Source organism: Papio anubis, chromosome 15 (assembly GCF_008728515.1).
Source record: "Papio anubis isolate 15944 chromosome 15, Panubis1.0, whole genome shotgun sequence".
Lineage (NCBI taxonomy): Eukaryota > Metazoa > Chordata > Mammalia > Primates > Cercopithecidae > Papio > Papio anubis.
Window position 1 is genome coordinate 88,579,439 of NC_044990.1, and position 27,086 is coordinate 88,606,524.

Here is a 27,086-nt window from a genome sequence, read left to right on the forward strand (position 1 = left end):
GCTGTTTCCTGCCACGATGGCGATGAACACCTGTTACGAGAACGGGGAAGACTTTAGACAGTGTTTACTTTGAAAACATAATTAAGCATAGCCTGAAGAGCAGCCCCCAGGAGCCAGGAGGCCCGGGACGGGTCCCAGCTCCTTGACCCACTGTTCCTGTGAATTTGGACCCTCTGATGGGCCTCGATCCTCTTATCCATAAAGCCAAGGGCTTCCACTGTGATCTCTGTAAGATCCCTTCCAAATCTCAGCTCCTGCGACCTGGAGGCCATACACTGTAATGCAAGCTGAAATCGCCGTGGCTGCCTCTGTTTCTCTGCTTTTGAGGCACCCCGAGCTGTTCTTTCCCTTAGGAAAGTCAGCTGTATGGTTGGAAACACCGACCTCAGCTGCTGTTATAACTCTTCCACAGGTGCCGACATCCACGGAGACCCAGGCTTCCCAGGCCCTCCTGGGGACAGAGGCAACCCAGGAGATGCCAACACCCTTCCAGGCCCTGTGGGAGTCCCAGGACAGAAAGGAGAGCAAGGAGCTCCAGGTGAGGCCACACATTCCAAAGCCAACATTGCCGTCCCCATAACCAGAACCCACCCAGAGGGGGGGCCATGGAGTGTCAATGGGGTGGGAGAGGCTGCTGAGAAGTGCAGGAAAGAGCTGGTTTTTCTGGGGAGGACTACCTGTTGCAGAACCTGTCAGCTAGTCTTAGTTTGTTAGGCAATTTATTTCTTCCCATCTGTGTTAGTGAGGCACTGACCAGCCATCCCGAGGAGTCACTGATAAGCTCCCTGGCCTAGAGACCCCGTCAGATCCCTCCGTGTGCCCGGGGCACTGGCACAGGCCTTGCCATAACAAGCACTCTGGGTAGTGAATGCGCAAATAAATAAACGCATTAAGCCTCCCAGCAGAGCCACGCTGAACCATACTTGGGTAGGAAATAACCAGAAACCTATCTTCCCACCCCATAGCCTCCCTGCTCACCAGTCAAGGTGGGCTCAAGTCTAAATGGCAGTGAGAAACATTCCTAAATAAAAACAGAAACCAGGACCTTCCTGGGAGCCAGTGTGCTAAGCGTGTTGTGGTCTCATTGTGCATGAGCCCACAACCCCACAACCCCAGAGTCTGTTTCTGAGATCAGTGGGCCTCTCCCCCACCCCACCCACCTCACCAGCCTGACCAGGTGCATCTCCTGGCTCAGGTATGGGAGCGGGGCAGCACACCTGAACGGACAGTCCGGGCACCCTGGGCTCCATGGTGGGAACAAAAACTCTGGCTTCCATGCACAAAAGCCTGAGTTTTTCTAGTGCCAACTGCCCATGAAGCTAGAACCAGACACCCACAGGAAAGGCAGAACCAAGGAGGCCAGCAACCCTGACTTTTCCTGGGGTGCAGGGATATCTCAAGGCTTGCAGATCACATCTGACTCTCCAGGATCTGCTGCCTGCCCTCTCCCCTCATCAAGAGCTAGAAACTCCGGAATCCCCTAGCCTCAGAGCTCCACAGCACTGATCTGAAGATAGGAGAAAGAGGAGGGGTGCTGCCAACAGGAGCCAGACTATCCTGGGAGGCTGCATGGTGCTGCCAGAGCCCTAGTCAGGGTGAGGATCCAGGACAGTACACCAGCACAGCCTCAGCCAGGGATGGGGATCTAGGGTCAGTCCACCAACACAACCTCAGTCAGAGTTGAGGATCTAGGGTCAGTCCACCAGCACAGCCTCAGTCAGAGTTGCGGATCTAGGGTCAGTCCACTAGCACAACCTCAGTCAGGGATGAGGATCTAGGGTCGGTCCACCAGCACAGCCTCAGTCAGGGGTGAGGATCTAGGGTCAGCGCACTAGCACAAGCTCCACTCAGGAGTGAGAATCTAAGGTCAGTCCATCAGCACAGCCTCAGTCAGGGGTAAGGATCTAGGACAGTCCACCAGCATAACCTCTGCTAGGGATGAGGATCTAGGGTCAGCACACCAGCAGAAGCTCCACCCAGGAGTGAGGATCTAAGGTGACTCCACCAGCACAGCCTCAGTCAGAGGTGAGGATCTAGGTCAATCCACCAGCACAGCCTCACTCAGGGGTTAGGATCTAGGTCAGTACACCAGCACAGCTTCAACCAGGATTGAGGGTCTAGGGTCAGTCCACCAGCACAACCTCCACTCAGGACTGAGGATCTAGGTCAGTCCACCAGCACAGCCTCAGTCAAGGGTGACGATCTAGGGTCAGTCCACCAGCATAAGCCTCCCAGGAGCCCAACAGTAGAGTTGACCATGCCCATGACCTTTAAATCAGACACCTGTTGGGTTCTTGTTCTGCATCTCACATGTGCCGTATTTTCACCATGTGACCTTGGCCATGGTATTGAATGTCTCTGGCATTGTCTGTAAAATGAGAATAAAAATGTGCTTGTGAGTGTTGGGAGGATACAGTGAGATACTACAGGTAAAGCTCTTGCACACAGGAGGCCAGCAATAAATGTCTGCTATTTTTAAAGGCCTCGAAATAGCATTGTTTTCAGAGTGTCATGATGATCACTTTACCAGTCTGTCACCTGAAAGCCATCTGGGGACTCAGCAATGGGGAAGACTTGGCCAGGAGATGTGGAGAGGAGATCCGGCACAGGGAGGGGCGGAGGAAACTGAGATGGGATTTCGACAGGGTGCACACAGTGGGCCGTAGAGGGGGGTCACAGAGCACAGCTGCTGGCATTTCGCATGACCATGCATTTTTAAAGTTTGATTCACACAGCATGATGTTCAGGCCCTGTACTTGACCACAAAAAAAAATTAAGATTTCCATCCCCAAGGGCAGAAATTTACCTCATTTATTTTCCACTTACACCTCAGCAAAATGCTTGTCCCTGAGTGAGTGCTCAACAAATACTTGTTGGAGAAGAATATTGTGAAATTGTAGGATAATTTTCTGACATCAGTGGAGAGTTATATGTAGCTCGGAACACCCCTAAGGTAACATTGATGGCCTTATTACACATTTGATCTGTGTGGGACCCATTTATCTAAACTCTATGTGACCTCCTGTGGCACTCCCTGCATTCCATCCCAGGGACCTGGACGGTGTCCCCGGCTTCCAAGCCACCGTGAGGCATGTTGACTTTTGTAAGCCATGCCCCCACCCTCGACCTGCACGAACATCACCGTGGGCCCATGAGCTGATGACTTCAGAGCAGGTCCTGGAGACCAGAGCAGACACTGGCCAGTGCCACTGGGCCTTGGCATATGAGGCCACTGCCTCTGGCTAGTGATGAGGGAAAGACGACTTTCCATGATGATGTTCACACACTGATACAATGTCATTCAGGATACACACTCTTCTCTGAAAATATGGGAATAATTTGAATCCATTATCTTCCTTTGCATGAGTTGCATCTCATTTGTGTTAGTTCATTCTCATGCTGCTTTGAAGAAATACCAGAGACTGGGTAATTTCTAAAGGAAAGAGGTTTAATTGACTGACAGTTCTGCATGGCTGGGGAGGCCTCAGGAAACTTACAATCATGGCAGAGGGGGAAGCAAACACGTCCTTCTTCACTAGCAGTAGGAGAGAGAAGTGCCAAGTAAACGGTGGGGGGAAGCCCCTTATAAAACCATCGGATCTCGTGGGAACTCACTATCAGGAGAACAGCATGACGATAGCCACCCGCATGATTCAATTACTTCCCACCAGATCCCTCCTACGACATGTGTGGATTATGGAAACTACAAGTCAAGATGAGATTTGGGTGGGGATACAGCCAAACCATATCACAGTTCACTGAAGCTAGAATTTGCAACCTCACCTGTGTCTGCAGCTGACATTCAAGCATCAGTTCCTGATTTGGCCTTGAGTCACGCAACATGGCCCTTCATGGAACCCCTGTTAGTGAGACTTTTTTATGTCAGTACTTAGGACGATCCGTGGGGGCTACTGAGAAATCTTGGTGGTTTTCATCTAGATTCCAGCAAACTGACTCATGTTTGCTAAATGTTCTCATTAACAGAGTCCTCATCACTGCAGTTAAGTTAATTATGTTTTCGTGGGAATCTGCCAGTCTGGGGATTGCACTGGATCATCTAACTCAGGAGTCTGCCATTATTTACTGACTCTCACCATCTGTTTCGGGGAGTTTGTGACAATAGCTAGAAGCAGTTCAATTGGTGTCCTTTTATATCAAACCACAGATGGTGGCTCACTCATGCCCTCAGGGCTAATGAACCCACTTGCGTGTTTGTGATTTGTGAGACAAGCCTCACCTCTCTCAATATTTCTCCTGCTGTTTGTTTTGTCCTACTTGGAAGCACGCATGAATGGAATCCTTTCCCATGGGATGGATAATAGATACCAGGATCTTCCAAAGGGAAGATCTCTTCCTGCTACTGATGGGTATAGATTAGTCGTAAAGTCAGAGAGGAAACAGAAAACCACTGTTGCTATGTTTTCCCATTTTTATAGATTTGCACTGTTTGGCCCAGCTCACTCTCCTGCAGAGCGGAAATGATGCTCTCCTTGCCCACTTGGACGTTCGGACATTTTGCAGGGTTCTAATACTAATGTTGGTCCCCAGCCCTTCCGGAAAAACAAAAGACTGCAGGTGGTTAGGAGAGAAAGTAGACTTAATACGCCCAGACTCAGGTCCACACTGATTTCTACCCACCACTGCCCTACAGCACACAAAGCTCCGTTAGTGTCTTGTTGGCTGACAGCACAGGAAGGAGTGGAATTTCCACAGATTTCCTTATGTGGCCATTTCTCTCTTACTCCCCTACTAGTGCCAAAGAGCTCCAATCTTTGACCCAAAAACTGTTGGTTCTCGTTACTCACCGTAGTTATGTTCTGAAGTCACCAGGAACACTGACTTTGTGAATACTAAACCATTGCTCCTAGGGGAAATACAAGGCTAGGTTCCTGCAAGCCTCTGCTCACAAGATGTTTATCAATGATCAATATGTAACCTGGTTTTCTGTGTAACGGCACCTCGTTTAGTGTGGATTGCTGATTCATGAACACTCAACATGCACTCTCACTCGTGCCTGAACGCAGCTTCTCTTACATATGTGTTTCTCCATAAGGGACTTCACAGCCTTCTTGCACTTACCAACACTAGGCTGCACTTCAACACAATGCATGGGGGGCATCTGAAACAGCAAAATCACCAGCATAAAGCACAAAAATGTGGAAAACAGGGCACTACAGAGACCAAGACAAGGACATGTGTGTACCGTGTGAGCTGCAGCAAGAAGGCAGGAATGTCACCTTGCTGGACCTCAGCTGGGACTCACTTTGCCTCCGTGTATAGCTGTGAATGCCAGTGTTTATTTGGGGGGGATTCCAAGTGAGTTTTAGTGAGCAGACAAGTTGGGACATACAGAATCTGTGAATAATGAGGACCCACTTTGTCCAAGCTGGGATCCAAGGCACTGGAGGACAGCCACAGGGAGGGTTGACCGTACTGATGTCAATTGCAAGCCTCATTTGCAGCAATTTTTCAACCTTCCGTCCATCACGTGTGCTGACCACTGTCCACATGTATCAGGATCAGAGACTGAGCGGCTGTGCCACGCCTGGGGCTGAGGCTCCATCTAAGCATGATCGGGCAGTGCCTTGGGGAAGTGGAGCACAGGCAGAAGGATCCCAGTGGAGGGCTCCTCACAGGGAGAAAGGCTGGAGTTGGAGGAGGGGTTCACAGCCCCTGCCTCCCCAACCCCACCCTGAGAGCCTCCCCAGCCCCATCATGAGATGATCCTTGGCCTGAGGGCGCCTCCCATCACTGTCTCACTCACTAGGCTCTGGTCCACCGCAGGTGATGGTGTAGAGGGAAAACAGTAGATTTGAAAAGTTGGGTGCTAATGCTGAAAATAATGTCTTCTGTTTTCATCCTAAGGGGAACGAGGCCCACCTGGGAGTCCAGGACTTCAGGGGTTCCCTGGCATCACGCCCCCTTCCAACATCTCTGGGGCACCTGGTGACAAAGGGGCGCCAGGGATATTTGGCCTGAAAGGTAAGCAGGACTTATGCATCTGTGCTTCGACATCTCTAGGGGCAGGAGCCGGCAATGGCCCACTTAATCTAGGGGGAGAACAGACGTTCATTTCCACACCGTGCCCAGACTCCGGTCAAAGGGGCAGGGGCCATCATGGTCCTCCGGTGTCATTTCCATCACCTGTACGACCTGGTCCCCGGGAAGCCGAGACACAGGCCATGTCATTTACTTGCTGTAATAGCAGATATTCAAACTGCAGGGGACTCAGAAATATGCAATATGAACGGCTTTCTTCTTCCTCACTGTATTGTGTTTAGACAAATATTAAATTTAATTTGCATATCCTAATCACAAATGAGCTGAATATTGGAAAGAGATGGCGTAAAGATGAAGTCACCCATCAAACAAGCATTTGTGCGTCAGGGTTCACAGCAGCACTATTCACAAGCTCGAAGTGCTGAAAGTAACCCCAGTGTCCATCGACGGAGGAATTAAGAAGCAAAATGCAGTCAGTACGCACCTAGCACAAGAGGAGTCTTGTCTTTTTTGTTTGGTTGTTTTCTTGTTTTTTGTTTTTTTGAGACAGTCTTGCTCTGTTGCCCAGGCTGGAGTGCAGTGGCACGATCTCAGCTTGCTGCAATCTCCGCCTCCTGGGTTCAAGGAATTCTCCTGCCTCAGCCTCCCGAGTAGCTGGGATTATAGGTGCCCACCACCACGCCCGGCTGGTTTTTGTATTTTTAGTAGAGACAGGGTTTCACCATGTTGGCCAGGCTGGTCTCAAACTCTTGACCTCAAGCGATCCTCTCACCTCGGCCTTCCAAAGTGCTGGGATGACAGGTGTGAGCCACGGCGCCCAGCCTTTATTCAGTCTTAAAAAGAAGGAACTCTTATCACCCGCTGCCACCTAGATGACCCTTGAGGGCATTCTGCTGAGTGAAAGAAACCAGTCACAAAAGGTTGGATCCTGTGATCCCACACATATGACGCCCCTGAAGTCATCAGATTCATAGAAAGAGAAAGTACAATGGTTGTTGCTAAGGGTTGAGGGGAGAGGGACAGGGGGAGTGAGTGTATAACGGGGACAGATTTCAGTTTAGGATGAAAAAGTTCTGGAGATAGTCAGTGGTGAAGGTGAATATATTTAATGCCACTGAGCAGTGCACCTAAAAATGATTAAAATGGTAACTTTTATATGTATTTTACGACAATTTTTTAAAAACAAAGACAAAGTCATTTCATGCCACAAACTTGTCAGAGATTGTCCCCTGAATGGGTGACTGTGCACCTGACTGCCCCCAGGGGCCTTGGGGTCCTGTTTAAACCCTCCTTTCTTGTCCCTAATGCCGACAGGTTATCGGGGCCCGCCAGGGCCACCCGGGTCTGCTGCTCTTCCTGGAAGCAAAGGTGACGCAGGGAACCCAGGAGCTCCAGGAACCCCAGGGACCAAAGGATGGGCCGGGGACTCCGGGCCCCAGGGCAGGCCTGGTGTGTTCGGTCTCCCGGGAGAAAAAGGTAACAGTGCCCTGGCCACAGTGAGAGGAGCCCCATCCCCACAGACTTCCGTGTCCCTAATGTCTTGTTTGTGTTGCAGGGCCCAGGGGTGAACAAGGCTTTATGGGGAACACTGGACCCGCCGGCGCAGTGGGCGACAGAGGCCCCAAGGGACCCAAGGGAGACCCAGGATTCCCTGGTAAGTGACCGTCTGCATACCTGCAGAGCTAGTGGCTCAGCCCAGCCTCTCCAGGCTTGGGGACATCCTGAAGGTCAAACGGCCAGGATCCTCTCCAGCATGGGTCACATGTTGTAAAGAGCAGGGAGGAAACCAAGGCTGCGACTAGGATGTTGTCAGAGGGCCTTGGTGAATGGAAAGTTTAGTATTCAAACCGCAGGCGCTGAGTCACGGCTCAGGCCCATTTGTGTCTGGCTCATCTCTAGAAAGCACAATTGTCCGGAAAGCTCCAAAAGGGGCCTCCCCGGGTGAGAAACGCAGTAGCGCTCAGAGCAAGAGAGTGGAAATGACCTTGTGTGTTTACTGGGGCCTCTCTGTTTCCCTTCCAGGTGCCCCCGGGATTGTGGGAGCCCCCGGGATTGCAGGAATCCCCCAGAAGATTGCCATCCCACCAGGGACAGTGGGTCCGCAGGGGAGGCGAGGCCCCCCTGGGGCACCAGGGGAGATGGGGCCCCAGGGCCCCCCCGGAGAACCAGGTAAAGTGCTGAGCTGGGGCCTGGAGCCCCTCAGGGCTGCCCGGGCAAGGCCAGGGCCTGCTGGCATTACGTCCTCTTGTGTTCTCTTTGCTGATCGCCAGCTGTGCCAGGCGTGGTCACAGTTTCCAGCCACACTCACACTTCTTTGGTGGCTTGCAGGTTTCCGTGGGGCTCCAGGGAAAGCCGGGCCCCAAGGAAGAGGTGGCGTGTCTGCTGTTCCCGGGTTCCGGGGAGATGAAGGACCCGTAGGCCACCAGGGGCCAATTGGCCAAGAAGGTGAGTGACCAGTGGGGAAGGACCTTCCCAGGTCCTAGTGCTATGGGTCTGACTCACAGACTGTGGTCTGCAGGAAAGGGACACATGAGAGCCCAGAAAAGCCAGAAATGAAGTGCTGCCCCACCCTCCTGCTCCCAGTCTGAGCATGCTGCTTCACCCCTGTGCCCAGCAGAACACCGGGCACCGAGTCCCGGGATAGCCTCCCTCCTTTTCCTGGGACACCTGCAGTGGTGCGGAGTGGGCGGCAGGGATCAGTAGACATCAAGGATCGGGATTAGACAAGTAGCCAAAAACCAACTATTAAAATTTACTAGAGCCACATTGCCAAGCCCTGTCTTACTTTTTTTTTTTTTTTTTTTTTTTTTTTTTTGACAGAGTCTCACTCTGCCTCACCCAGGCTGGAGTGCAGTGGCGTGATCTCAACTCACTGCAGCCTCTGCCTCCCGGGTTCAAGCAATTCTCCTGTCTTAGCCTCCCAAGTAGTTGGGACTACAGGCATGTGCCACCACACCCAGCTAACTTTTTTGTTTTTGTAGTTGAGACGGGGTTTCACCATGTTGACCAGGCTGGTCTTGAACTCCTGACCTCGAGTGATCCACCCGCCTCAGCCTCACAAAGTGCTGGGATTACAGGTGTAAGCCACCGTGCCCGGTCGTCTTATTTTTTTTTTAATTATTTGCACATATGCAGAATGAAATAGGCCAGAAATAACAGCTATTCATGCAAAAAAAAAAAAAAAAAAATTCTCAAAATTTCTCTTAACCTGAGCTCAGTTTGAGCCAATGGTCTCAGCATTAAAATTAAAATTAAGGCCAGGCGCGGTGGCTCATGCCTGTAATCCCAGCACTTTGGGAGGCCGAGGCAGGTGGATCACGAGGTCAGGAGATCGAGATCATCCTGGCTTACACAGTGAAACCCCGTCTCTGCTAAAAATACAAAAAATTAGCCGGGCGTGGTGGCGGGCGCCTGTAGTCCCAGCTACTTGGGAGGCTGAGGCAGTAGAATGGCCTGAACCTGGGAGGCGGAGTTTGCAGGGAGCTGAGATTGCGCCACTGCACTCCAGCCTGGGCGACAGAGCAAGACTCTGTCTCAAAAAAAAAAAAAAAATTAAAATTAAACATAGGGGCCGGGTGCGGTGGCTCACGCCTGTAATCTCAGCACTTTGGGAGGCCGAGGTGGGCGGATCATGAGGTCAGATCGAGACCATCCTGTGCCACTGTACTCCGGCCTGGGTGACAGAGTGAGACTCCATCTCAAAAAAAAAAAATTACACATAGGGAGCATTATTGGTGTCCGAGTCAAAGGCAATAGCAGTCCCCTGCCCTGGGGTCAGATCCACAGCCGGCAAATTATGGGTAGTGTGGTGTGCACCTGAAAACAAATGCCGGCAAATCGGAGCCCGCCCAGGGCAGGAGACAAGCTAGAGACGGCGGAAGGGAAGTGTCCTGGGAGAAAGGGTCATGACCATGGGTGTCCCCTGGAAGGGGAGGGGACAGTGGGAGAAAGGTTCACAGAGCTGCTTTGCCAGAGGCAGATGAGCCACCCCATGTGCTCCCTGGTAGGAGTTACAGGAGGCGGATCTCAGCTGCGCAGAGAAAGGACATTCTAACCCAGGATGTGGTCAAGTGCGCGATCAGCGTGGCCTGCAATGAGCCACGTCTCCTGGAAGTGTCCAGCGGAGGGAGGCCACTGCTGGGGGTGGAGGCTGGCCTGCGATACTCCTCTGGTCCTTTATGGAAAGGACCCCTCCTCTGTGCCCAGTGCCCTCATTGCCATCATTTCATGCTGCTAAGCACAAAGTGTAGATCAAATCCTTCCCAACAGTCTCCTGATCTCAACAGACAGCGCCAACATCTGGGGAAGGAAAGCAACGGTGCTAGGCGCACCTGGAAACTGCCCTGCACCGCGGGGTCCCCAGGTTTCTGTGGGGCGGCTGTAAAGGGGGCTGCTCTCTCTCTCTTTCTCGGGCTGTAGGTGCACCAGGCCGTCCAGGGAGCCCGGGCCTGCCGGGTATGCCAGGCCGCAGCGTCAGCATCGGCTACCTCCTGGTGAAGCACAGCCAGACGGACCAGGAGCCCATGTGCCCGGTGGGCATGAACAAGCTCTGGAGTGGGTACAGCCTGCTGTACTTTGAGGGCCAGGAGAAGGCACACAACCAGGACCTGGGTAGGTCCCTCCCACCTGGCCCCTATGATCTGCTCAGGGCTGGCCTGGAAGTGGCTAAGGTCAAAGGGCCACAGCGAGACTCCCAAACCCTTCACGGCTGATAAGTGCCCCTGATGAAGGGTCCACCCACATTCCTGGAAGTGCAGAAAGATTAAAAAGGCCTTTGAAGCAGAAGCCTTACAAAGCCCTTAAACCTCAGGACCTTAACACAGGGACCTGCCTTTTAACTTGGTATCGACTTCCGCAGGCTCCCATGTGACCCATCTGACCCTTGACCCCTCTCCAGTGGAGACCACCAATTACTTCACCTCCTTCTTGCTTTTTGACCCAAGTTCTGTAGACTTGGAGTCAGGCAGGGGCCATAAGGTGCTGGGGTTCATATAAGACTCTCCCATACAGGACCCCAGGAAAATGGACCCATGGACACGTGTGCACGCTCTTATTCAAGGAAGCCTTTAAAAGGCATTAATGTGACTTTGAATACAGAAAACGCAACACACACAAATTACAAGTGAAGGTGGCTTAGTCTGAGGTCCCCTTTGAGGGGGTGACGGGAAGGGTCTCCGGGACACTGGCTGCGTTCCGCCTCCTCAGTGCAGGTTACACCAGGCGTTCTGCCCCCGGAAAGCGTGGAGCTGGCTCATGGCGCCAGCACACTCCTGCCTGTGCGCCCCACTTCCACAATGAGTTTCTAAAGAACAGTGAGGCAAAGGCCGCCGAGGATAAGGGCCTAGAATAGATCTGGGAACAGGGCCAAGGAGGCAGGCCTAGCCCAGGCATGTTTGCTCAAGGTGGCTGCACCTCTGGGTCTGAGCTTTTCCGTAGTCCCTGTGAAGACGGAAACCTGCTTAGCCGCATCATTCACCGTGGCCAGGAGATAAAGGCTGTCTTGGTCTCTAGAAGCAATAAGGCTACATGGAAGGGAGAGGGGCCAGGGCTCCTTCTGGGGTGGCTCCTTGGGGTCAAAGAGCAACCCCTTGGAGGCCATCAGAGTTTTCTTGGGGCCAGTGCTGTTAAGACCCCACTAAGGTAAGGCTCACCCAAAATGCTATTCCATGAAGACACCACTCCCTGCTGATGCAGCTTGGCCCAGTATGTGTGAGAACGTGTAGAAGAACAGAGCTGTTCTGAAATGCCAGTGTAGTCTGTTTGATCAAAAAGAGAAAAAGAAAGAAATTGGGAAGCCTTAGCCTGGCCCTCCGGTAGGTGGCTGAACTCCACCAGGTGTCCTGGGGCAAGTCTGTGACACGGAGCCTCCTGGGCCTGGCCAGGGCTGGCAGGTGCATCTTGTAGCCACACGACACTGTGATCTCATGACCTCTCCTTCCGCAGGGCTGGCGGGCTCCTGCCTGGCGCGGTTCAGCACCATGCCCTTCCTGTACTGCAACCCTGGTGATGTCTGCTACTATGCCAGCCGGAACGACAAGTCCTACTGGCTGTCTACCACGGCTCCGCTGCCCATGATGCCTGTGGCCGAGGATGAGATCAAGCCCTACATCAGCCGCTGCTCTGTGTGTGAGGCCCCAGCCGTCGCCATCGCCGTCCACAGTCAAGATGTCTCCATTCCACACTGCCCAGCTGGGTGGCGGAGCTTGTGGATCGGATATTCCTTCCTCATGGTACGTGGCATTTACCCAGTTCCCCTCCCCAGCCACACCCTGGCTGGGGACACGGCAAGAACCCCTGCCTTTGTAAGAATAATCAGACAGGGCAGTTCAGGGTGTGCACTGCATGAGGGCACTTGGCCCAGGGAGAGAGAGCTGGAATACAGCTTACACTTTGCTAACTGAGCCACATGCTGGGCACAGGGCTTCCCCCACCCAGAAAGGGCTCATTAATTTGCCACCAGGCCTTCGTAAGGAGTGTAACCAGGACGAATTTGCCTGTCATCCGTCTTACTAGTATAACACCAACACCAAAGGTACAGCTGCTTTGGGTTTACCAGAAGTCTAAATATATGGAAGACTTTTCTCCAGAATCCTGATCTTATTTAGAATCTATCTGGAACCTTAAATACCTTCAAGAAATACCTATTAACTGCCTGGCTTAAAATGGATATACATTCATGAGGAAAATTCTGGAATACCTTTGGGTATAAAACAGAGAGCCTGTGTACTTTGAAATCCAGGAGAAAGTGCACAACCAGGACCTGGGAAGGTGCCGCCCACCCTGCCAGTTCGCCTTTGGGTATGAAATAGAGAACCCTCAGCTTTGGCCAGATCAGGTTTAGCTTAATCTCCAGGGAAGAGACCACAGCACCGTAGTGTCTTTTGCAATATTACCTCTTAAAGCAGAGGCTCCTCAACTTGGAGTAGGGTCCTGTCCAGGCACATTCATTGTAAGATGAAGATATCGTTGAGTTGAAAGTGCATTCTCAATTTATGATGGGTTTATCTGGACGTAGCCCCACCAGAAATCCAATAGTGAATTGAATACCTATTGCTTTGGCACCATCGAAAAGTCAAAACTCATTGAAGTCTAACCATGGTAAATCGGGCACCATCTGTATACTATTGTAGGGAGAAAAGAGAGTCTTGCTGAGCACAGTGGGTCTTCCATTGAGTTTATTTATAGGCATTATAACTGTCATAACTGCAACTGCATGGATCGGACGCCCAGCATGTTAAATATTTCACAAATTATATATACACACAACGTAAAATATAAATTACATAATGATTGCTAATCTTTCAAAACAGGAAAAAAAATCCAGATTCTAGGAAAGGAAGGAAAAGACAAACAGTATTGGCATTTTAACAAGTATTGTTGCTGTGATAAGTTGGAGCAACAGGATACTAAATCCTGGGCAGGGACAGGCACAGCCTCTACCTTTCCAGAAGCGTATCATGGAAGGTGACTTTGGAGCAACCTTCTTTTGTTTCACAGTGACCTTCGGGGTGCCCCTGTGTCATGGAGGAAGTAAGCTTTGGTTGCTCCTATTTTTTTAACTTCCATTGTTAAATTCAAAATAAATGAGCCTCTCGCTTGTGAAGGGCATGATTACACAGTATCCAAAAAGGTCAGGCATCCCCTGTTCCATTAGCAATCAGCTTTCAAGTTACTGTCATGAGATAAGCAGGCATTATCCTCTGCACACATAACTCTCTGCTTAAATAAATGGCTGACAGCCTCAGCAAGCCTGGAACTTGACATCCCCAAAAGGCATGGGTTGAGATGGCTCCTGTCACCCTGCTGACAGATGCAGGGGTCAGAACAGATGGGCCAAAAGTACCTTGACTTCTGAGAACAACAGAAAGTCCCCACTGGCCCTGACGATGGATAAGTGAGCAGACACATCTGTGTACTGGAGATGTGCCCCCTCCAGATGTGTCCTGACTGCTGTCTAGGAGACAGGACCTAAACCAAGACAGCTGTGTGCCTCGTCTGTGCTTTAAATACTCTTTGATCCCTTCCGTGTAGTGACAAGCGTATGGGGCCGCTAGGGCTGCTGGCATCTCAGCATAATGAGAGCTGACTTTGGAGAGGAGAGGACAGCTCGGCTGAGAGCAACTGCCCCACTGTCCCCAGTGGATGCACAGAAGGCGAGAACAGTGCCAAGGCTAGCACCCGGCTCACCCTTCTTTTGTCCATGAGGATAGGTGGCCCCAGAGGATGCATTTTCTGCATTCTCTACAAGCGAGCACCACGTGGGACGGAGGACGAGGGCAGAGCCCCGGATGCAGACTGCAGCAGCAAAAGTCATTTTCCTCCCCTCCCCTCGGTGGCCTCTCTCAAAGCTGGTCTGGTGGAGGCTACAGTATCTAGCTGGCCGTTATTTTAGTTCCTCTTTTTTCAATTCTGGCTACAATCTGGAGCCCTCACAGCCCCTTCTCCAGGTCAGCCTCTCATCCAGGCAGTTCTCTTAAGATATATGAGCTGCTGTGAGTACCAAAGCCAGAGCCTTGCCCACTGAGAGGAGCACATTGGAAAGGGTGCGTGTGCCTGCACTGTGTGCACTTATGCACGTGTGTGCACAGGGGTGTGTACACAAGCATGTACTGCGTGTGTACATGCATGGGTGTGCATGCATGCATTTGTGTGTGTGCATGAGTGTACACCGTGTGTGTGCATGTGTGTGTGTGCAGCAAACTCAGCTCTTACCTGGCTGCGCCAGCCTCTAAGACTTCACACATTGCGCTCCCTTCTGAGCTCATTCTGGGAGTCCCAGGTGTCTGCTTTGGGCAGCTCCCAGCACGGCCTCAGCTCCTTCAGACCGCAGTGAAGCCAGAGGTGCCCGGGAGGACGTCTCCACTTCTTATTACCTGCTCATTAGCAGACAAGAGCAGGCAGCTCAGGGCTGGACAGGCTTCTGCCTTCTGTGAGCAGAACACTTTTTAAAGGTTTTTTGGTTTCTGTGTGTGTTTAAAGGAAAGCTTAAACTAGGGCCCCTGCCCAAATACATCATAGTACAGCCCCTTTGTCCCCGCAAACTGAACTGAGATATTTCTATTCTAAGTAAACAGATTCCGAAGCCCACTTACCCCTCAAAGCCTGCTCGGCCAAGCCAAATGGCACTTACACACAAACTGTGGGGCCCAGGAGGCCTGCCACGCACTTCCATAAAGGCTAAACATGTTGACCCAACAGAAAGTAGAACCTTAAAATGAAAAAAAAAAAAGAAATACGGCTCCCTTGAAGACCTCACCCACCTCCCAGCCAGCCTCAGGATCAACTATTTAACAACCTCTGATTGAAAAAAAATTATTTAATTACACAAGTAATACATATTTATTGTGAAAAATCCGCAAGTACACATTTTTAAAAAATAACTAAAACCACTTCTCTTTCCTCCCTGATCATCAGCATTTTCAGAGAAGGGGCTGGGAGGCCTGGCTGGGTGATTATTTTTAACTTATTAGCCTCAGATTTATTTTTTCTTTTAAAAAGAGTAAACATTGTGTTCTCTCTTCTGCCAGGTATTTTTATCTGAATGGTTGATTAGGTAGATGGTTTGTTTTTGTTTTTTTGTTTGTTTGTTTTTGAAAGGAGTCTTGCTCTGTCACCCAGGCTGGAGTGCAGTGGCCGGATCTCAGCTCACTGCAAGCTCCGCCTCCCGGGTTCCCACCATTCTCCTGCCTCAGCCTCCTGAGTAGCTGGGACTACAGGTGCCCGCCACCTCACCGGGCTAGTTTTTTGTATTTTTTAGTAGAGACAGGGTTTCACCGTGTTAGCCAGGATGGTCTCGATCTCCTGACCTTGTGATCCGCCCGTCTCGGCCTCCCAAAGTGCTGGGATTACAGGCTTGAGCCACTGCGCCCCGCCAGATGGTTTGTTTTGTTACTGAAATGTCGTCAGTTGCATCTGTGGCTCACACCTGCTGTCCCTGCTCTAGTTCCCACTGAACGGCCAGCCTGGCTGCGAATTAAGTGTCCACGCACCTGCCTCCGCAGCACATCCTCGTGCCTGGGGCCGCCTCCTGCAGGGGCCCGAGTGTATTTCACCAACCCCCTCTTGCTGAAGGTGCATTCGTGAGGATGCCACATGTCCGTATTGACACCGACGGATGGTCATGGTTTGCTGTTCAGTAAAAACACACGCACAGAAGAGGGCCGTGCCCTGACCCCGTGCCACCTGCAGCCTGTGATTCCTAACCCTGTCCTGCCCCCTCTCTGTGCAGCACACGGCGGCGGGAGACGAAGGCGGCGGCCAGTCGCTGGTGTCACCGGGCAGCTGTCTGGAGGACTTCCGCGCCACGCCATTCATCGAGTGCAATGGAGGCCGCGGCACCTGCCACTACTACGCCAATAAGTACAGCTTCTGGCTGACCACCATTCCCGAGCAGAGCTTCCAGGGCTCGCCCTCCGCTGACACGCTCAAGGCCGGCCTCATCCGCACACACATCAGCCGCTGCCAGGTGTGCATGAAGAACCTGTGAGCCGGCGCGTGCCAGGAAGGGCCATTTTGGTGCTTATTCTTAACTTATTACCTCAGGTGCCAACCCAAAAATTGGTTTTATTTTTTCTTAAAAAAAAAAAAAAAGTCTACCAAAGCAATTTGCATCCAGCAGCGGCACTTAGACCTGCCAGCCACTGTCATCGAGCGGGTGCAAGCAGTCGGAACCCCTGCAGGGCAAGCCCTGCCCATAGAAAGCCAGGAGCAACCCTGGCCCCCGTTACCCCTGCTAGATGTACCGCCTGGAGGCACAGCTAACCACTTCGCACACACCCATGTAACCACTGCACTTTCAAACGCCACAGACAACTCACATTGTTCAACTCACTTCTCGGGGTGGGACAGACGAGACAACAGCACACAGGCAGCCAGCCGTGGCCAGAGGCTCGAGGGGCTCAGGGGCTCAGGCACCCGTCCCCACAGGAGGGCCCTGTGGGTGGGCCTGGCCCTGCTTTCTACACCAATGTTATGCCAGCTCTGTGTTCTCCCAAATACTGTTGATGTGAATTATCTTCAAGGCAAAACTGTGCTCTTTCTTGTAAAAAACACTGATAATCACACAGCGGTCGGTCATTCTTTTGCCACATCCCTGTAGACCATTGGGTTTGGCCAAACTCAGGCGGAAGTGGAGACCTTTCTAGGCGTCATTGTCAGCCCTGCTACTTGAAGGTACACCCCATAGGGTCGGAGGTGCTGTCCCCACTGCCCCACGTTGTCCCTGAGATCTAACCCCTCCACTGCTGGGGGTGAGCTGTGCTCTTCTGACTACCCCCTCCTGTGTAACGACTACAAAATAAAACTAGTTTTGAATATTTTTAAACCCCAAGTTGCTGACTGCCTTAATCTTATCGTGTTCACAGAGCAAAACATTTGTTGAATGCAAGGCACTGCGTCCACCCATGCTGCTGTTTTTATCCATCTCAGTAGAGTTGAACCCATTTGTGGTATTGCAGCCATTTCTCAGGGAATGTGTTTATGTTTATAACTCACTAATGCTTACAGAAAACACCCCAACCAGGCCAGGCGTGGTGGCTCACGCCTGTAATCCCAACACTTTGGGAGGCCGAGGCAGGTGGATCACCTGAGGTCAGGAGTTCAAGACCAGCCTGGCTAACATGGTGAAACCCCATCTCTACTAAAAATATAAAAATTTGCTGGCGCCCATAATCGCAGCTACTCGGGAGACTGAGGCAGGAGAATCACTTGAACCCGGGAGGCAGAGGTTGCAGTGAGCTGAGATTGTGCCACTGTACTCCAGCCTGGGCAACAAAAGTGAAACTCCATCTCAAAAAAAAAAAAAAGAGAAAGAATAAAAACACCCCAACCAGCACTTGTGGGAATTTGGAGAAAGGGCACTTCACAAATGTATTTCCAAAGTCATTCAATTCGTTCCAACATAGGCTGGGTGCAGTGCCCCACATCTGTAATCCCAGTACTTTGGGAGGCTGAGGTGGGAGGATCACTTGAGCCATAGGAGTTTGAGACTAGCCTGGACAATATAGTGAGACCCCATGTCTACAAAAAAAAGTTCCCACATAACTTCCCAAGTCAAAGCTCAGTATTTCAAAGAAACAGTCTCCGAGATTCAGCTCACAGAGTTTGACTCTGAAATGCAAGCTCAAATTGAAGTTTTCCTAAGAAAAATGTTCACATTATGAAATAAGTATCCTACCTTATAATGTTATTTGAAACAGATAAACAGCTGCCGTAGCTCATGTTCCCCCAGAAGCTGGCTGAGGCCAGGACCTCTACAGAGCAGGGCTATGTGGGAAGGTGATTTCAGGAAGCCTGAGTGGGACCTGGAGGGGGAGAAACCAAGAATAAGAAAAGCCAACTCAAGGATGTGAGACTAAGGGGGTTACCAATGTGGATGGTTTAGGCTTGATCCTGCTTGGGATCCACCAAGGAAGGAGCCTCAGATGGTCCAGGCATGGCTTGGAAAGGGAAGTGTTCTCCATCAGCTGTGGTCTCGACTGGTCAGGGGTTGCCTGAGGGTGTTAATTCCCTCACACTCCCGGGTGCGCCACACACCACCACGGCTGAGCGGGCTCCTGCCAGATGCCAGGTAGAGGTGGTAGAGGACCAGGCAGAGCTGAGACACGGTGTGTCAGGCCACACCTGCACGTGGCCGGTCACCACGGCAATAGCTGCAGCAAAACGGTGGGCCCAGAGCGTGTGAGACGGAGATCAAGAGACCAGAGCTTGCAACCACAGCAACTCTAGAAGCTGGGAAGCAGCAATTCATTCTAGACTCCACCCCCACTGCCAAGGAGGCAACCACAAAGTATGCTGCGGTCCTGAAGACCCCTGCTCGACTGGGGTAGGCTGGATACCTTGTGTGGCGGTCACACTTCAGCGTCAGTACCCAGTGTTAAACATCAAAGAAATGTTTCACCCTAGACCTAAAATACATGAGAAGACGAAGATCCTCAACACAATTGGTTTCCAAAATGTGGATTATAAAATATAAACCAATCACAATTCATAACCCCGACATCTGTGCCAAGGAGCCCACGATCCCGCTGAAGTATAGCGAGTGGAGATGCCTCATCTGGAATCGAACCATTGGCTATCCCACACCTTGAAAATCAGAGCTCTGTCCTTCATGGACCCTGCATGTTGCGTAAGACTGATTTTTCCAGGCTAGTTTCTTGGTGCCAGGAATAACTGCCCCCTGAGAGCTGAGCGTGCTTGATCCATCCACTAATGATGTGCCACATTTTCCAGAGGGTGGGTGCCCCAAAGTCAGAATCACTTCTGCCTCCCAGCTGCTTCAGACAGTGACTTTCAGCACCCCAGGCAGAGATGCTGCTGGAATGTGCATAAAAATGCATCTGCAGCCATCCTGACTGGGTAGGGGTACCCAGAAGATTCACAAGCCCCTGGAGAGCACATCAGCCTTTAATCCATCCAAGAAGAGCAAGTTGGCAAGGATGGCCTGGATGGGTTGCTTCAGTGAGCCGGGCCGCCGGTAAAATGAATCAAAGTACCTGTGCATCAGAGTGACGTCAGGAGAATCAGATCAGTCACTACACGTGAACGTGCCTAAGCTGCAGGCATGTATGCACTCGTACGTGTCCAGGACCTAAGAGGAAGGAGGTAGAGAATTGCTGCAACTTGGGAGTTCTAAATGTGTTGAGGTTGAGCACTATGATTTCAAATGCACAGTGCAGGGAAGGGAGTAGAATGATTTGGAAAGTAAATTCCACGGCATGCTAGACATGGGAGGGAAGGGTAACACAAGCTACCAGGAGGATCTTAAAGTGACAGACCAAACCCAAGCAGATGTCTTGAAGGCAACGAGGGAACAGCATCCTCACCTCCCACACGTGGTGCAGCAAGAACCTCAGTCTGCAGACTCAGGAAGCCACCACGCTACAAATATCTAGGAGCTGTTTGTATTCATACAGCGTAAGTTCAGCTCAGACAATAAAATGTCAGGCTGTCCTCCCCCTCCCCGCTGAGAAATGCTCAGTGTTTCTGGTTACACCTGGAGGTGGCTTTTCCTTGAGGCCGCCTTCCTGGAAAAGGGCCATCCACTTATTTCAAAAGAAAACCCTGCAGAAGTTTCAGGAGCTCACTGAAGCCAGTAGGGGAAAGGTGCTGTTAATAATATAAGTAATTTGGAAATGAGTGGCGTCTCTAAGACCAAAGGCAAAGAGAACTGCACACAGCATTGTACTCTAGTGGATAAAGTTGTTTCTTGCAGGAGTACTGGTGAACAGTGCTGACACCGCATTTGCTAAAACTGAACCATCGGTTGGGCACGGGGGCTCACGCCTGTAATCCCACGACAGAGAGAGACTCTGTCTTCAAAAACAACAACAAAAAACTGAACCATTAATTAATTGGATGGTCGGTGGCAGCCATGTTTCTTATTGGAGAGAATCTGAGTGTAAAGTGTGTTCTGACACAAATGATTAGAGTCAGATCAGCAGCAAACTCAGGTTTGAAGCCCATTTATCCCTAGGCTGCATTAAAGAACATCTGTAGGCATGTGTACATACAGGGTAGGTGTGTGTACACATAGGGCAGGCATGTACATAGGGGCAGGTATGGGTACACATAGGGTAGGTGTGTGTGTACATATAGGGGTAGGTATGTGTACATATAGGGGTAGGTATGTGTACATATAGGGGTAGGTGTGTGTACATATAGGGGTAGGTGTGTGTACATATAGGGGTAGGTGTGTATATATAGGGGTTAGTACACACGCATGTATTTCTTTGCTCTGTCAGCTGGGAGGGCCTGAGAGAAGCAGTCCCCCAGGAGCAGTGAGCACACCTGGCCCCAGATCTCGGTTTCTAACACTCTTCTCCAATAAAAGGACCCGAGGCTCCTCGGGGAGATGGCTGATTCTGAGACTGGGGCAGGAAATATAGACGATGAGACTGGAACATCTTGTAGTGCCAGAAAGTAAGGAAGTGCTCAAATAAAACCCCAAATGGAGATATGTGGAAGTGACACGGGAGCCATCTGAAAGAGCTCCCTAAGACCCAAGACGAAGCCATCTGAACAAGAAAGTAAGATAGTATTGGATAACAACCCAAAGTATAAAATCAATATCCATAAGTCCATTCTGAGTCCTCAGCCTTCCTCTCTAAGGATGACCTGCTGTTCCCAGCACCCAGCGAGGTCCTCAAGGCTGGACGGTGTCCGAGGAAGAGCGGCTCATGGGTGGTGTATCTCCTGCACAGCCTGTGCCCAGCTGTGCGGGGCAGCTACGGCTCCCATGTTGACGCACGTGTGTGTGCAGCTGTGCAGTGGCACGTGTGGCACACATACACCCTCCCCAGAAAAGAAACACCTTTCCTGCTCCTACACCTCCCCGTCAGGCACTTCTCACAATTCTGCCAAAACCAAGGGAGATGAAAAACGAAATGTCACAAAGACAATGTGCCCTTTTTTTTGAGACGGAGTCTGGCTCTGTTGCCCAGGCTGGAGTGCAATGGCAGGATCTTGGCTCACTGCAGCCTCCACCTCCTGGGTTCAAGCCATTCTCCTGCCTCAGCCTCCCGAGTAGCTGGGAGAGGTGTGCACCACCACACCCAGCTAAATTTTTTTGTATTTTTTAACAAAGACGGGATTTCATCACGCTGGCCAGGCTGGTCTTGAACTCCTGACCTCAAGTGATCTCCTCCCAAAGTGCTAGGATTACAGGCATGAGCCACCCCGCCCAGCCCCAAGGCAATGTGCTTTAAAGCAAAGCTGGCTTTCTCTCTGCCATTACTGAAAAAGGGAAAATCATTGCTTTCTGGCCATTTTTCTCTAGTGGCGGCTTCACGGTGACATCTCTCCGCTGGGGTTGGAGGTGGAAGAGGACAGTCATCTTCCTCCTGTGTCCAGCCCCTCTGCAAAGGGTCTCCCGGCTGCTTTTCCTGCCTCCCACTCCTCTGTGAAGTAGGAACGATATTCCCCATTTCATAAAGAGATTTTCCCCAAAGATGGCAAATCAACTTGCACAAGATAACACAACACATGTACTCAGGGGGCATTCAAGCCAAACCTCTACACCGGGCTGACTTCCTAAAAACAGCGACCATTGAGCATCAACCATGTGCCAGGCACCCGAGGCACTTCACACAACATTACCTGCGCGGTTCAGAAGCCTCAAAGTGGGGGTCATTTCCGCGTACTGCCGGAGTCCCTGCACCCGAGGGCGATTTCACAATTTCACTGTACAAGCCCATTTTAATTAACTAGGTTCTTCTCAGAGGCCAGGAACACACACTTAGAGATGGGAGGCTGCAGCTGCAAAGCCACATGAGATGGGGCAGGAGGGGACTGCTGTCTTCCCGAGTTTAAAATACGCCCAGGAGCCCCCTTCCCCCACCCCACCTGCAGATTCACACTTGAGGGGACCGTGCCACATGCAGGGGTGACTCAGGGACCTTCTCCTCCCATTCATGGCCAAAGTACAAGAACAAAGGGCAGATGCATGGGGTGGAGCCCGCTTAGAAGATGTGGGTCCCGTGACGACATAAACTAGCCCTAAAGCTGGAGCCATTCCTACAGAGGCCGTTTCATCCTGCATGGGACAGGACCCCGCCTCTCCTCCAGGTGGGACCCAATCCTTTGCCTTAAACTGGCTTATTCTTAACTGTACACTCACAAAAATAATCCATTTTATCTGCAGGATTCCCGGGAAAGGAATTCTTGCATTCGGATTATGAGGACTCTGTCCAGGGGGCTCTCACACCTCCCTCGAAGCAGGGAGAGCTCGCCCCCGGCCATGGGAGCCGCCCGCCACACAGGGGTTGGTGAACGAGGCTGCCATGCAGTGAGGCTGAGGGAGAGGGTTTGAAGGTGCTACTGGGGATGACAGTGACCAGTCCCAGGCCTGCCACCTTCAGACCGAGAGCAGGCACAAGCCAAGTCTGCTCACTTAACTGAGACCAGCTCCCAGGAGACAGCGTTCCAGGCCCCAATGCCTTCTCCCTGTGGGAAAATCTGGATGGGGGATAAAAAAAAAAAAAAAAAAGGTAGGGCTGAGGCTTGTCCTGGACCCGTGGGTATCCACCATTTGCAGCCCGATCAACCAAGCCCACCTTTAGGGGAGGAAAGACAGAGCAACAACCAGAACATGGCATTGAAAGTCCAAGGCTCATATTCCCAAGGCACCATGCCCCAGGCAGGACCTTCCACAGATTTTGACATCCCAGGAAAACAGCCATTGTAGACTGAGCTGGGAGGGCCTGGTGAGGAAGTGTGGGGGGCTGGGAGCCAAGGCCTGGGCGTGTCTCACTCCGGCCACTGACACCCTGGCCCAGGACACACTTTCTCTGCCCTTGGGTCTGCACATCCTCAAACAAGGTGCCCTCCAGATCTGATCCCTGAGGGCTGGGCCAGTGGGTTCAAGGCAAACACAAAGGGAAGGGGAGGGACACAGAGCTTCATAACCACGCAAGGACGCTTGCTCTGAAGGCATCTGCTCTCCCTGAAGGAAGCATCCTGGACCACAAGGGAGGACTGGGCTGAAGAGCTTCCAGAGCAGGTACAGAGGAGGCTGAGTGCAGGCGGTATTCTGTGTGTGCAGCGTCTCGGCTGTGTGTGCAGGGTCTCGGCTGTGCGTGCAGGGTCTCGGCTGTGAGTGCAATGTCTCGGCTGTGAGTGCAGGGTCTCGGCTGTGTGTGCAGCGTCTCGGCTGTGCGTGTGTGCAGGGTCTCGGCTGTGTGTGCAGGGTCTCGGCTGTGAGTGCAGGGTCTCGGCTGTGTGAGCAGGGTCTCTCCACTGTGTGTGCAGGGTCTTGGCTGTGTGTGCAGGGTCTCTCCACTGTGTGTGCCGGGTCTCGGCTGTGTGTGCAGTGTCTCGGCTGTGTGTGCAGTGTCTCAGCTGTGCGTGTGTGCAGGGTTTCGGCTGTGAGTGCAGGGTCTCTCCACTGTGTGTGCAGGGTCTCGGCTGTGTGTGCAATGTCTCGGCTGTGTGTGCAGGGTCTCTCCACTGTGTGTGCAGGGTCTCGGCTGTGAGTGCAGGGTCTCGGCTGTGCGTGTGTGCAGGGTTTCGGCTGTGAGTGCAGGGTCTCTCCACTGTGTGTGCAGGGTCTCAGCTGTGTATCCACCCCACCGCACCCAGCCCCTCTGTCCTGTTTCAACAGTGAGGCTCGAAAGATCCAGCTCTGCGAAGTGGGAGGACGGAAGACCGCTGCACACTGTGGAGAAGAGGCTGTGCTCCTAATAGGGGCACGTAAGAGGACGAGGGGCACAGGCCACCCTGCCTGGCCACAGAAAGGAAGATACGAGGCCGGGCGCGGTGGCTCAAGCCTGTAATCCCAGCACTTTGGGAGGCCGAGGCGGGCGGATCACGAGGTCAGGAGATCGAGACCATCCTGGCTAACATGGTGAAACCCCGTCTCTACTAAAAATACAAAAAAACTAGCCGGGCGCGGTGGCGGGCGCCTGTAGTCCCAGCTACTCGGAGGCTGAGGCAGGAGAATGGCCTGAACCTGGGAGGCGGAGCTTGCAGTGAGCCGAGATCGCGCCACTGCACTCCAGCCTGGGTGACAGAGCGCGAGACTCCGTCTCAAAAAAAAAAAAAAAAAAAAAAGAAAGGAAGATACGAGCTGGACTCCACCAACCAGGTCTGGGAGGATCTGTGCCTTTGAAATCCTCCAAACACCCGGAGGCCACCCTACTGCACTTCCACCAGGGTCTCTGGGGTCCGGGTCCCACTCTTCTTCCTCCTTCAGAGGTTTGTGGTCATTGCTCAGTAGGGACTCAGCCTGGTTAGAGTCTCCTAGGAGCACGGAGTGAAGGCCCAGCCCACAGCCATTGCCCCTTCTCTCTGGAAGACAAGTACCATCTCTGTGTCTCATGGGGTCTGTCTCATGGGCCTTGAGCAGCAGCTCGCCTCTGCTGGAGAGATCCATGTGCTGGGAGTACCCGCGTGCTATGGGGATCCGAGTGCTGGGAGGGACCCATGTACTGGAGGGACCCGCGTGCTATGGGGGGAACTGTGTGCTGGGGGGACCCATGTACTGGAGGGACCCGTGTGCTGGGGGGAACTGTGTGCTGGGGGGACCCATGTACTGGAGGGACCCGTGTGCTGGGGGGAACTGTGTGCTGGGAGGACCCATGTGCTCGGAGGACCTATATGCTGGGGGGATCCATGTACTGTGGGGAGCCCATGTACTGGGGGGCACCCGTGTGCTGGGGGACCCATGTGCTGTGGGGAGCCCATGTACTGGGGGGATCCATGTGCTGGGGGGAGCCCATGTACTGGGGGGCACCCGTGTGCTGGGGGATCCATGTGCTAGAGGGACCCATGTGCTGGGGGGATCCATGTGCCGGGGGGAGCCCATGTACTGGGGGGCACCCGTGTTCTGGGGGGATCTGTGTGCTGGGGGGAGCCCATGTACTGGGGGGCACCCATGTGCTGGGGGGATCTGTGTGCTGGGAACATTCATGTGAGGTTGTTTTCCTGGCACAGCAGGGGCTGTTTAAACCAGGAAGTTGGGTCCAGAAATGGCAACATCATACTCTTTAAGAAACCAGGCCTGGGAGCCTGGGGAAGGGGACATTCTGACTGACAGCACCTAGATTACCACATACCCAACCCCAAGACTCCCTGACACCACCGCCAGGGACGAAGCTTCAAGGGCACCAGGAAATACCTGAATATGAGGTGTCATTGAGGAAAGGGTTCTCATCTGCACGGGGACACAGACAGCTGGAAATGTGCAGAAGGGAGCTCCGAGACCACACGCCACCATTAACCCCGGACCGTCACTTGCTCTTCTCCTCCCCGGAGTGGCTGCTCTGCACAAAGGAAAGACGGATGCTCGAGGTCACGCGCTCAAACCCACACCCAGTGGGGAAATCTGCGCCATCTCCAACGGCTGAGTTGCCCAACTGAGAGATTTCAAGCTTTCCAAGAACTGACGTGGTTTCTGGAAGGAAACGGGCCGCATGAGATGAGGGTAGGGGAGCACGACCCAAGGCCAGGCTCCCCAGCGAGGAGCCAGGCTGGCATCCGAAGTCCACTTGGAACGCAGCCTAGGACACAGGGTGCCTGTGGCACACCGTCATCGAAACTGTCCCAATCGCTCAGCTCCAGGAAGAGCTGAGGAGAGAGTGACTGCTCAGTGAGATGTGCCGAATGAATGAACCCCTCATGCCCTTACAAAAGCACTTGTAAGGGCAGCTGGAAGTTCTAGCATAGGAGAGACTGCAGCACCAACTGCTCAGAGGAACTCGTTTAAAAGGAGCCCACAGGGATGCTTATTTTTAGGACAACACGTACAGGATGAATGCTTAAACAGAGTTGATGGAGAATGTGCCACCCGTGGGCACCGTACCCGGAGCACACAGCCCCTCGAGGAAACAAGCTGTCGGGTGCCCAGAGCAGATGGGAAATCGAATCCAAGAATGTTGAGAAAGAACAGGCCTCAGGCATTCACACAGCCCTCCCTGCCTTCAAGCACCAACTGCAAAAACAATGCCGTATGATACTTTCTCTCCCTCCACAGCCTTCAGAGAAAGACTCTGGCCTGGCCAGAGCTCATGCTTATGATCCCAGCATTTTGGGAGGCCGAGGCAAGAGGATTGCATGAGCCCGGGAGTTCCAGACCAGCCTGGGAAACACAGCAAGACCTCATCTCTACAAAAAATAAAAATAAAAAATTAGCCAGGCGTAGTGACACAGCCCTGTAGTCCCAGCTACTTAGACTGAGGTGGGTGGATCACTTGTGTTCAGGAGTTTGAGGCTGCAGTGAGCTGAGATTGTGCCACTGTACTCCAGCCTGGGCAACAGAGTGAGACTCTGCCTCAAAAAGAAAAAAAAAAAAAGATTCCAAAGTCTCTTTGGTTAGCATATTTCCTAGATGTGTCACTAGTAAAGATGCACTTTATAGAAAATGAATATAACTTCTGTCCGTAAGTGGTATATTCAGCCAAGTCAATAAAAAGTCATGAGTCAGGCTGACCTGTGTTCACTTCTCAATGGGCTGCTATTGCGAAACTGAAGTTTTAAATCTGAAACCGCATCTCAGCGGGGCTGAGGACCTGCAATCGCAGGGGTTGCCTCAGTGCTTCCTCCTGGGGTCCAAGCTCCCTTCCTTGCCTGAAAAGCACTCACTCCACAGGAGC

The 27,086-nt window shown here is 52.2% G+C and overlaps 1 protein-coding gene and 1 long non-coding RNA gene across 3 annotated transcripts in view; one reads left to right on the plus strand and one right to left on the minus strand.

Annotated features, from left to right (window-relative positions):
• The window catches only part of COL4A2 (collagen type IV alpha 2 chain), a 199,298-nt gene extending 181,969 nt beyond the window's left edge, over nucleotides 1–17,329 (plus strand). The window contains exons 40-48 of the mRNA XM_003914073.4: nucleotides 413–538; nucleotides 5,866–5,982; nucleotides 7,315–7,476; nucleotides 7,556–7,654; nucleotides 8,023–8,169; nucleotides 8,329–8,445; nucleotides 10,420–10,611; nucleotides 11,944–12,230; nucleotides 16,229–17,329. Of these exons, the coding sequence (XP_003914122.2) occupies nucleotides 413–538; nucleotides 5,866–5,982; nucleotides 7,315–7,476; nucleotides 7,556–7,654; nucleotides 8,023–8,169; nucleotides 8,329–8,445; nucleotides 10,420–10,611; nucleotides 11,944–12,230; nucleotides 16,229–16,486 (1,505 nt within the window). The 3' untranslated portion in view covers nucleotides 16,487–17,329. The remainder of the gene's footprint in view (nucleotides 1–412; nucleotides 539–5,865; nucleotides 5,983–7,314; nucleotides 7,477–7,555; nucleotides 7,655–8,022; nucleotides 8,170–8,328; nucleotides 8,446–10,419; nucleotides 10,612–11,943; nucleotides 12,231–16,228) is intronic.
• Nucleotides 503–26,599, minus strand: LOC103879472. Of its 2 annotated transcripts, XR_004178570.1 has the most exons (6): nucleotides 25,613–26,599; nucleotides 19,494–19,588; nucleotides 18,176–18,302; nucleotides 15,990–16,128; nucleotides 14,713–14,873; nucleotides 503–2,368 (listed from the first exon to the last, which is right to left on the minus strand). It is a non-coding gene; the product is annotated as an uncharacterized LOC103879472 (long non-coding RNA). The 2 variants fall into 2 exon arrangements; XR_004178571.1 differs by lacking the exons at nucleotides 14,713–14,873; nucleotides 15,990–16,128.
• Between the last annotated feature and the right edge of the window lie 487 nt (nucleotides 26,600–27,086).